Below are 11,661 nucleotides of genomic sequence, written 5' to 3'. Positions count from 1 at the left end.
TGGTCCATGCCCCTGGCTGGACACAGCAGGAGGTCCCAAAGTCCTCCTTTGGCATGGAGGGGGTCTGTGGTCTACCCTCTGCCTCCCGGGGGAGAAGGGCCTGGCAGTAGGAGTCTATCTCCTGCTCGCAGTCCCTGATGGCACGCAGTCTCTGGACTGTGGCCTGGAGCTCCTCCAGCTGGCGCGCCAGAGACCCCAAAAGGGAGCAGACCCCACAAGGGGAGGTCACCATGCTCCCAGGCCCCAGAGCCTGAAAAAGGGACAGGCAGCCCCTGCAGCCGAGAGCCAGGGGCTCCGTCTGCGTGGAGCCTGGAACCAGGGGCTCCGTCTGGGTGGCCGTCTCTGAGGTGCCAGGGGGGGGAGGATAAGGACTTCCCTGTGAAAGCTACTTCAAAATGGAGAAATGGTCCTTGCCATTAATGGCTCACTCTAAACAGACAAAACAGATGAAGGGTAGGAAGGTAAAGAGAAGCACAGAATGGGGGACTTGCTTAAGGACATGTGGCCAATCTGTGGCACAGCCAGGAATAGAACCCAAGTCTCCTGGGTCCAAGTCCAGTGCTCTGTTTCCTAGATGCCCAGAAGGAAATATTTTAAAGGTACATGCATCTTTAAAATTGGCTTTTTTCCTCCAATAATTCTTAGTTTTGCTCTGTTTGTGATTTACTGGGACATCCCAAAAGACTAAATTCTAACAAAAATATTTTATATAATATAATGCCTTAATGGTATACTGGGGAAAATAAAGCAGTGTTTATAGTTTTATTATGGTGCAATCCCCCCACTCCCATCTGGACTGTTTTCTGCAGTGTTTCATTTTAGATATTTGCATATTCAAACACATGATGGTTCATACATGCACAACAGATATTTGCACTCACAAGCTAGGTGTATGCAGATGGAGATCTGGAAAGGGTCTCCTGGATCATTAGGTCCAACACCCTCCTACCATGCCATATATTCCGTTTCAGTCAAGTTCCATCTTAAATCCAGTTAGTTTTTAATTCTTAGAGCAGTGAAATTTTGGACTAGCCTCCAAACTGGAGTAGTGTGGAAAGAAACCTCTCTCAAATTGCCATAGTCCTTCAGCTTAAATAGCTCTCCTCCTCCCCCAGTGTTTTCCCCCCTTCTTCTCTTCTGTATGTATTTATAGATGCAGTATGCACCCAACTTTGTAACTCTGTACTGAAAACTATATTATAATTAAACACCATGTGAGTGTTTAACTATACTACTTAAACTAATGAGTGGTATGTGGTTGGTCCCTAGTTGTTTTGAAGGATTATGGGATGGTACCATACATCAAGATATTTTTGGATGTTGAGTGCTACCGAAGTGATACCCTCAGCATTTTGGAGCAGCTGTCAGTCATCAACACTGAAGAATACATGAGCATAATTATTGGGGCCCTGTGCTCTTCCACACAAGGGGAACTGAACCTGAAACTGGATCTGCTTAAGGTGATTAACATTACTTCCTGTTTGGCATAACCTATTCTCTAAAGTGGTAGTATTGTTTTTTCTTACTTAGAAAAGTGAAGTCAAATGGAGCGGCAGAGCTAAGGTTGTTTCAGTATTGGTCACTGCATATTTTAATCTTTAATTGCCAGAATGTCAGCAGCAACTCCATGATGTTTTGCAGAATTTAGAGGGATGTCCAGCTCATGGCCTGTGAGGGGTTAACTTGCAGACAACAGCCTCCTGCTTAGTGTCCACTCCTTCTGTGGCCAGGGTCTCCTCCAGGCTTCCCCTCCGTCCTCCGGCTTCCACTTCTTGCACTGAGTGTGGGTGGAAAGGGCGATGGGAGAGCCCAGAGAGACTGTGCAGCCTGTGTAACAGGGGGATGGAGACTGGGCAAGGCCATATGGCATGCAGCCCCCAGCCACTCAGAACTTGGATAGCCCTGCTTTAGAAAATTAAATTTGGTTCTACAATAATATGATGCAATTGTATATACAGTACTATGGTGCAGAGATATGGCAGGGAGAGAAAAGAGGCATAGAGAAAGGAGAAAGCATACATCTGGAAGAAAAGAATGGTGGGTAGAGGTGAGCATGCAAGAAGTAGAAGGGGTGCGCTAGCTGTATGGTGAGTGTAGGTGTGAAACAAATGGCTTTATTCTGATTTGGTACTGCTGAGGTGATATTGCCATGGTGGTTTATTCTGATTTAACTTGCAAGGCTGTAGGATGGGGCGGGCAATTATTTTGGGCAGAGGGCTGCTTACCGAGTTTTGGCAAGCAATCAAAGGCCTCGTGACAGGCAGCCAGAGGCAGATAAATACTAATTTTATAAATTTTTTAGGGGCCCCGCAGGCTGGATAGAATGGCCTGGTGGGCCACATCTGGCCCGCAGGCTGCATTTTGCCCACCCCTGCTGTAGGAAAATGTTTAGGACTTAGTTACACATTACACTTAGTATGTAGTATTTAGATCAAAGTATTTAGATCAAAAAAAGGATTAATACGACTTAAAAAGTTTTCTGTGAAGTCACAAGTTAATGTTTACTGGGATCTAAATATAGATCACAGTACCACATCAGAGTCTTGAACTGGCTCTGAGATGATCCCAGGGCTGAGACCAAAAAATCAGCTGATTTTCTCATTTCAGCCCTAGGATCACACCAGAACCACGAACTGGCTTTGGTGCAGTGTGAGAGCTGGGACTGGCACTGGCAGCATATGGGAGCTATGACCCAGCGAGACTCTGGTGTTGTGGCGGAGGCCTAACAAACAGCTGTTTGTCAAAGTCTCAACCCCACAATGCACCATAGCTTTGCTACTGCAAGGCTCCCATGCAGTAAGGAGGCAGGGAGCCCAACAAACAGCTTTGTCAGGCTCCCCACACCATACTGTGTTGGAGCTGCTGGACATTAGCTCAACAGGGAGGGGTTAGGTAATCTAGTCTGGAGATGCTCCTCACCAGAAAAAGCCCAACTTTTTATGCTATGAAGGCACTTAGCATGTGCTTTACTGCTTGGACACTCAAGCTCCATCCCAATGAGTATGGATATGTGGTATGTGGCACTGCAGACCTGTCTTTGGTGCCACACCCTGCACACGCCAGCATTTCCCATGTGCTACCTTGCAGCGCAGGGGTTTTTTTGACCCCAGGAGATCAGTGCCTTAAAGCAGGGTGGTGCATAGGGTGGCAGTATGTGCTGTCCAAAACAGGGGCCTGGCCTGTCAGATCCATGCTCCAGCTGCCAGCCAGGCTCCTAGCTACACAAGTACCGTGGCTGCAGCTCCCCAGTGTCCCCAGGTGAGGCTGCTAGGGCCAGCACAGTTGTTGACTCCAGCCTCCCCTATCCCACCTGGGGTAACCTGCTCTGTGCCAGAGCGTGCGTGGCATGGGCATTCCCTGGGAACAAGTAGCAGCAGCACAAGGCATGCCATTGCTGCTTGTCCCCAGGGAAACAAATGGCTGCGCTCACCTGGACATGGCCTCAGACTCTAGCATTAAATGCAGGTAGCATGTGCTAAGTGCAACATATAATAAAGCCCAGAGAGAAGCAGAGAAATTAATATTTGAAGGTTCGAAAGGGATTGGTATATACTCTCTAAAGAATTCAAAGAGGTCTCGATCTGAAACTGATCCAAATCAATGGAAAGGTTGTCTCTGTTTTGCTCTGAAACAGCTCTTGGTTGGCAAACTAGTGAACTACAGTGGCATGAGCATTAGTTTGGGGTTGCATTTCACACCAGTTACCAGGCCAAATTTGAAGTAATTGATCTCTGCACTGTAGTTACTGTGGTCATTTAAAAAAAATCTGATAAACCAAAGAACAACGATGATTGTTCTGACCTGAAAAATAAAACTTCGCTTGAGTTTATGGGGAAGTTGATAGCAGTTCCTGAACTAATATAAAAACAAATGTGGCTTTGGTGCCTAATTCTGACAAATGATAACAATGTTAAAACATAATATAAGCAAATGAATTTATTATCTGCCCCCATTGGGACTGTGATTGTGTTACATGCAAATTCAGATTGATTTGCTAATATATATTTAGCTGTTAAACCCTGAGCCCAAATGTGATTAGCAGTATAGTATTCCAGCATGGCACGTGGACAATTATGAGGAATAACAAATAATGGAATGTGAAATAAATTCTGTTATCCATAACCGAGTTAAGGATTTCCAGCAGACATCAGTGTTATATATTCAAGGCAGAGGAATACTAACTCATAGGCAATTTAATTGTAACTGAGTTAGAGCTGGAGGAAATGTGGTTACTGCTGACCTTTCCTGAAATGTGTCAAAGCCATCCTGATAACTTCAACTCTGACTTATTAAATTTACTCCCTGTTCAGAGCCTCTGCCTGGTTTGATACATTATCATGCAAAATTGAATGACAGTAATAGAGTCCCCCCTCCTACAGTTCTGGCAAACCTCTCTCATAGTAATAGATCCCATTATAGCAAGATATTTATGATAGAAATGTTCCTCTTCAGCGGATTTGGAATTAAACCTCTCATTCGATTTGAGAAGCTTTTCTGTACTACTTTTGGCCAACATGAGATTAGCCTCTTGAGAAAATCAGAAGACAAAACTAAATTCAGAAGGCTTTTCCACTGCCCATTTAGACTGTTATTTGCATTTAATAAATTGCATAATATTGAAAAATTATGCAAGTATTAGAGGCAAATATGCTGGTGTTTGTTCTCCCTTACTGATTTTTACAATGGCCCATTCACTTTGCTAGATTTACCCTGTATAAGTGAGATAAGAACCAGATTTAAAGTACTGAAACAGTCCAAAGGTTGGGATAGATTTCCATGTACACTTAATATTGATACATATAGCTGAGTACCACTCAAAAGCCCATCAGTTATGGAAAATATTCCTAATGACTTCACTGGACTTTGGATCAGACCTGTATTTTTTTTCTTCCAGTGCACTGTTATAAATGTTAATTAGGCTTGTCCCTGTTGGACAACAAACCATTATAACTGATTTACTTCTGAGGGAGCCTTTTGTATGTAGTATTCTCTGGGCCGTGTTGTCCAGTGTGGTCCAATACTGCTCCTCTTGTGCATGTGGTCCAGTATGGCCTCTCACATGCACATGGCTTGGTTTCAGATTTATGCATGGTAGTACTCTGCCTATGGCTCTAGTTCCTGGAGTTAACTGATAATTCTGTGTAATCACCTTTCATTTTTTAGGCAAAAGTAAGTTTCTAGGCCTCCTGCTTGCAGAAAAATTCTTATACAGATGAATAGATTGTAACCAGCATATGACCTGTGCCTGGGTCTGCAGACTGCCTGAAGTAATAGTTCTGAGAGATGCAAAGTGCCTCATACACCCCTTCCTGATGATAACCCCAAATCCACTTTCTCTGAGTGATTGGTCCAAATGGAGTGTCTGTGGCAGGAAAAAGGTGGGCATTTAGATTAACCCTCCTTCCTCACGAAGAAGATATACTCTGGCTGCTGGTTCAAAAGCTGGTGAGGGAGAGAAGGGTCCTGGGACAGAAAAGGGGCTCTCTTTACCATCGCTTGCCACCTGTGTAAGAGGGGAGACTCCTTGTAGCTGCATAGGGCTAGGGGCACAATGTCTTTTAAAGAAGAACACAGGTGAAACTGGATGGACAGGACTTATGGTCAATTTGAAAGGTTGCCTAGGGTTTCCTGAGAGCAGCAGGAAGCCTCCCTTTTCCTGGCAATTGTTTATCCCCACTTTAGAGCCTGGTCTCCATCACAATAGAGATGTACCATGCCTAGGCCTGGAACTTTGCTTTCCTGGTTTGATCCCTGTTAGCATCCTCTGAGAGTTGCCATAGGGTGAAAACAGACTGTTGTCTGATTTCTTGCTTGTGCCACCTTAAACATTTTTAAAGCAACACAAATGTAGAGCAAATAGATGTCCCTACCCTTTATTGACTCACATGACAGAAAAATCAGTGTTAGAAAACCCTGCTTTCTCCACTGCCCCAGACCTGCACTTTGGATCTGGGGCAGAGGGAAAAGTGCTTCATTGCTCAGCCAGCCCCACAGTGCTGGCTGGACAGGGGGAAACCCTGTTTTCCCCGCTGCCTCAGACTTGTGCCATGGGTTTGGGGCAACAGGAAAAAGTGTTATTCTTCTCAGCTAACCTTGTGGCACTGGCTGAGCACAGGAACACCTAGCATTCCCCTCTGCTAGGCAGGGGAACAGCCACCATTCCCTGCTGCTCCTGATCTGTAGGTCTGGGGAAGCAGGGAATGCTGGATGCTCCCCTGTCCAGCTAGCCCTGCAGGGCTGGCTGACTGGGAAACCACTTTTCCCTGCTGCCCCAGACCCCTGGGAGAGCAGGGAGATCACATCACCCTTTGTCCTGCACCACCAAGTGACACATTGCGGCACAGCTAAATCCAGCAACATCTGTTTCTTGACTATGTAGACTCTTTTTGACACCATCTCAAATTCCTTGTGGTCTGTGTAAGTTTTCAAAAGAAAGAGGAAGGTTTTTTTGCCAAAAGTGTCAGTTTCACGTGCTCCCAACTTTTTGCTCAAAGGTTAAAGTTTTAATTAAAAATATTGTTCCATAGCCCCTACTTGGTACTGTGCATAACACTGCATTATAAATCTTACTTGGCCTTCCTTCTTTTTGGTGCTGCAGTCTCTCCTGAGGATACTGGAGAACCCCAAGAGCCGTTCAGCTTTCCGAACCTGCAGTGGATTCAATGGGCTCCTGTCCCTTCTTGCAGACATGGAAGGTGCATTACAGGATCCTCCCTCTGGACTGTGGGCTACACTTGGACACAGCCACATCCTGGAGCTTATTTTCTACACACTGAAGGGAATAGCAGCTGCTCTGCACTTGGACCCTGTGAACAGCAGGTTCTTCCAGAGGAATGGTTTCTTTGAGAAGATGGCAGAGGATCTTGGATTGCTTGGTTGCTTTTGGACTCAGGAGGGGAAACAAATCTCCATGTGCCTGGAGAAGACAAGAACATTTATGGAGTTCTTGAATGCAGCCTTCTGCTCATCAGAGTCTTTCCCAACATGGCTGAAGAACTGCATACAGATTCTGAGATTCCTTGACCATATGGTCAAAGGTACCCTGCACCTGGAAAGTTGCTTTATGGATATAAAGTTAGGTGTGGAAGAGTCATCAGCAGACTCCTTGGAGGGACGGTATGTGCAACAAGAAGTTCAGAGTGGCAGCTTCAAACAGCTGGATAACAAATTAGCTGTTTCTGACTACAGGCCATGGGCAGACTCTGAAGAAAGGTAGGTCTTCATTGTTGTTCTTTAGTATAAAAAGACCAACACATACAGAAGCAGCACTACTTGGGGTTTTTTTGCAAGTTTTTCAGCTCTTTAATGGAAGATGGTGTTGCATTTTACATGCTGTGGTGAATGAAGCTTTGCAAAGCCACTGGGTAGCCAGCTGCTAGTAATATCTGCATTTTACAGGGAGGGTTGCAGTAAACTGAGGCACAGATGTGACATGTCTTGCAGTATAACACAGAGTGAGTCTATGGCAGAATGAGGAACTTACTTTCTAACTTCCACTTTATAAAAGGCAAATGATTGCAAATGTTGTTGCAGGTGTCTTTGTAGAACTCAGTAGTGGGATGGGTGTCTATGAGAGGCTTTCAGTTTGTCTTTTGAAGTCTGGAATGTAGGATGTGTGAATTTTGTAAATATCAGGCAAGTACTCTGATCAAATACCAAGGAATGGTTATAAATTATAAGAATTTAAAATTAGTTTACCATCAGCTTAAAACCACCCAAATCAGGCTTGATCCCTGCAGTAGAACAAAGTGACACCTTGAAGCAATCTAAATAAGTAATACCTCTATAATACCCTATATGAACAACTTAAATTCAGGAGAATTAAAGAGGAAGCAGACATGATTGCATGTATGGAAGTGAGAAGGACTGGGCTGTGGTCAGAGGTAAGGAACCGTCAGGACTGTTCCACAGATTTTTTAAAAATCAGGTCTGGGTTTCTTTGGTGTATCTGCTGTACTAAAGGAGGTATGATGCAATAGTTGCACCTGGATGACAGGACAATGGACAGGTCTGAGCCCCAACACACCAGAGATGGGAGGGTTTGCCCAGTGAGTCATACTCACCTGTAGTTAATTTCCTCTAAGTAAAGGTTGGATTAGAAAGACTCTCTCAGATTATTAGGTTTGAGAAATCTGAGGGGTGTGGTCAGGGGCAAATCCATCCAAGATTTGGCCCCACCACTCCCAGCCCCTCCTCCCACCCCCAACCCACTGGTGTAGGCAGACCAAGTGGGGGGAGCCTTCTGGAACTTTTTAAAAGTCTTGAAAGCTGGCAAGATTTTCCCCATTTCTCCTCTGTGCACACAGCCATGCCCCCCCAACTCCCCCTCCTGCTGCTTTCCCTGCTGTCCCAGGGCAGAGAAAGTTCAGATTGGTTTCTTCCTGCTACTGCCAGGCTGAGCAGGGGCTGGGCTCAGCTGGAAATTTGATAGGACAGTGGCAGCAGGGATGGATGGGGAGGTGTGTTACCCCACTCTTCCTGGTCCCCCCAAAGCAGGCTCAGGGAGAGAGAACACTCCCATTGCTGCTGCTGTCTCTGTCCCAGCTGATCCCACCACCCACGCAGCTTGACTGGAGTGGGCAGGAGCAGCTCTGAAGCTTCCTCCACCCCTAGGACAGCAGGGAAAGTAGCAGGAGGAGGAAAGGGGAAGGGAGGAGGGATTCTTATCTGCTGTAGGTACTTTAAACAAGTCCCCAAAAGCTTTCATGGCATGGTCCAGTCCAAAAGGGGAGTGCAGCCATGCCACTGCACCCTAATTAGATCTCCCCCTTGCTCTCTCAATCTACCCTTGCTCCCATCTATGGTACTACCTACCAGGGGAACTGTGGTCTAAGCACAGTGAGCTTTTCACCAGTGCTCTCTTTGCTAAGTTTCTGAACATGTAGACACAAAAAGGAGCCATGTTGAGCTCAGGCATCAGCAGGCAAGGTTGCTAGACCTCAAAAGCACTGAGGAATACCAAGAGGGCAGGGAAGTTTGCAGGGCCACTATTATGCTGCTAGAGTTGCCGGACTTGAAAGTGACAACCGTCCTGAGTGCTGCATTTTCTGAAAATAAAAACATCACGTAGTTCACAGAGCCAGGCTTCCTGAGAACCTGTAGCTTTCCATCTAGCACAGCTACCTCTTTGTGGCTTTTCTCCAGTCACACTTCCTCTCAAGAAAGGATGTTTCTCCCAGAGCACTCCTTGGCCATGCAGTTCTAAAGTAGAAACCAAAGTGCAACAGATGTTGGAGGCCTGTGAGGTACCCTAGCAGACACGTGAATATTTATCTTTGCCCTCTTAAAGGACTTCCTCTTCACTTGATTTTAAAGTTTTAGAGTCTGATGATTCCTGCAGTCACTTTGGTACCTAGAGGATGTAAAATGCTACTTTTTTGATGTGGTAGCAGTCTCTTGTGTGTTGCCCTGCCAGTTGCTATACATGGTGCAGGGCACCAGTTATGGGTCCTTTGTTCCCATCTGAAGTGCAGCCCTGCCTTCTTGAATGTGGTTTATGGCTCTAGTGCAAATATCTAGTGCTCTTCATGTGACAGACTGCCTCTCTTCTCCTTGTGTTTCTATGATTAGAGAAAATAGTTTGCTGCAAGCTGTGTGTTAAGTGAGGCTGATCCCTCTTTGGGAGGTAGGCTCTCCCCTGCTGTGGAAGGGCTGCTACAGCTGCTGTGGCACAGATTCACAGTGATAATAGTTCTTCAGATTTACTGGGGCATCACACATCATCCCTGTAGGCTCCTCTGTCTTATTTTTAAGTAGCAGCCCACATTGATTGGATTTGGGATCAACAGCCTGATAACACCCGAGCTCTGTGAGCAGGGAATGACCTTGAGGTCTACTTCAGAGCCCAGAAGAAGCGAGTGAAGGCCAGTGTTAGGGAGCTTGCTGGAATGTGCCAGGCAGTAAGATATGCCCTAGTGAAAGTAGGGTTGCCAACTCTGTTTGAATCTGTTCCGGGAGGCTTCCAGAATGCCAGTGTACCCATGACACACAATGTGAATGTGCCTGCATGTTTGCATATATCAGTTATGGATTACGGTGTGTATGTCAGGAAGGCAAATGCACATTACTATTACATTTTAAAAACCCACTGGATTACTGTATACATCAGATTCAACATTTAATATTTATTTTAATGAATGCCCTATCATTTATCTCCTGAGGGACTCTCAGCAATATCCTATAGATTTATTTCTAATTCCTGGAGACTCCAGGGCAACCCTAACTCCAAGGTCATGGGGACGGTGGGCCGTGGGGCCTGTTGGGGATTCTGGAAATTGGGGAGCTGTATTCCAACCTTACAGAAAAAGCTGAGGTACAGTTCCAGGAAGAACAGAGACTTTGGCTGGGGCTTTTTTTGTATCCTATCCTTCCTTATAACACCAGGCAGGCATGTGGACAGGCACTCAGAAATCATAAATAAGAATCATCTCAGAATTATGAGACTGCCTTAAACGTATCAGTTTTTTAAAAATGATATTTTAGGTCTTTTGATTTGCCTTCTCCTGTTTGAGCTTTCAACACATTTTCTCGCTTTTCTCAGCAGTAACGAGGATTACAAGCCACTTCTCTTTTTCCCCCCTCTTAAATAAAAGTTGAAATGTTCAGATAATCACAGGACTCTAGGAAATGGGGCTTTAAGAAACTAAATTTAAGAGTCAGTCTCTGTAGTTTTGGTGACATATATCATGACTTAATATTCCAGAATGAGAAGCCAGGTTCCTCCCTTATATAGCTAGTTCCCTTGATTTGAGTGAACTTACGTTGAAGGTGTAGTCATCATTGGGTTCAGTAAATACAGGCATACAATGAATGAGAACTAAAAAATAAACTTCAAGTGTGAAGTGGTAGATAACCTCTGCAGACCCTTTGTGTATCTCTAACTAACCTAACTGAGGAATGATCTCCCAGTTCCCAATTTCTCCAGTCTAAGTATGGCAGTGTCTCTAAATTATAACTTCCACTATAGAAGATGATTTGTCCAAGGAGCATAGCCAAAGAACAGAAAATACAGAATACAACTCACCTCCCATTTGTTATTCTACTGGCACATGGGGTGTCAGACCCAATGATAAGATCCAAGATTGGAACTGGAGTCTTGCATCCAGAGGACAGTCCAGAAGGAAGCCAGTGAGCCAGGGGTCAAGCGTTACTAAGGTGGGAACAGACTGTCTTAAATCAAAGGAAGCTGGCACTTGTAAGCAAGGCTGTTGAACAACTTATAGACCATTGTGTTGTGTTGCTGCTGCTCCCTCAAAAAAATTAGGAGCGACTAGCCTGCTGCACCTCAGTTGTCCATTAAGCACAAGCAAGACTGCCTGGTATGGCTCCTGATACTGTTGATTTCTGTGGGAGTTCTGCCAGAGATGTTGATAGGCCAGGATTTTACTCAGAGGTTTTTGCAGCATGCCTCCTCATCTTGTATATATAAACCATGGTGCACGGTGCTAACCGCGGCCATGGCCAATTGTTTGGGACCTGGGGTACCAGGTAGCTCTACCTCCTGTTTAGCTCACCTAGGAGTGGCCAGAGGCTTCCTGAGAGGAAAGGCTCCCTTTACAATGGAAAGACCTTGCAGATTCATAAATAACTATTTACAGACTTCTGTATATGTAAAGGGCTTAGTCCATCTTTCTGTCTGTCTACCCGTAATGCTCTTGGAGC

The 11,661-nt window shown here is 45.2% G+C and overlaps 1 protein-coding gene across 1 annotated transcript in view; it reads left to right on the top strand.

Annotated features, from left to right (window-relative positions):
* The window catches only part of LOC112551610 (WD repeat- and FYVE domain-containing protein 4-like), a gene marked incomplete at its 3' end in the record, with an annotated part of 57,215 nt that extends 50,003 nt beyond the window's left edge, over positions 1-7,212 (top strand). The window contains exons 12-13 of the mRNA XM_025213411.1: positions 1,270-1,460; positions 6,599-7,212. Coding sequence (XP_025069196.1) covers positions 1,270-1,460; positions 6,599-7,212 — 805 coding nt within the window. The remainder of the gene's footprint in view (positions 1-1,269; positions 1,461-6,598) is intronic.
* Between the last annotated feature and the right edge of the window lie 4,449 nt (positions 7,213-11,661).

Source organism: Alligator sinensis, unplaced genomic scaffold, assembly GCF_000455745.1.
Source record: "Alligator sinensis unplaced genomic scaffold, ASM45574v1 scaffold264_1, whole genome shotgun sequence".
In the NCBI taxonomy this organism is placed as follows: Eukaryota; Metazoa; Chordata; order Crocodylia; family Alligatoridae; genus Alligator; species Alligator sinensis.
Note: the sequence above shows the minus strand (reverse complement) of the source record. Positions and strands in the feature narration are given on the sequence as shown.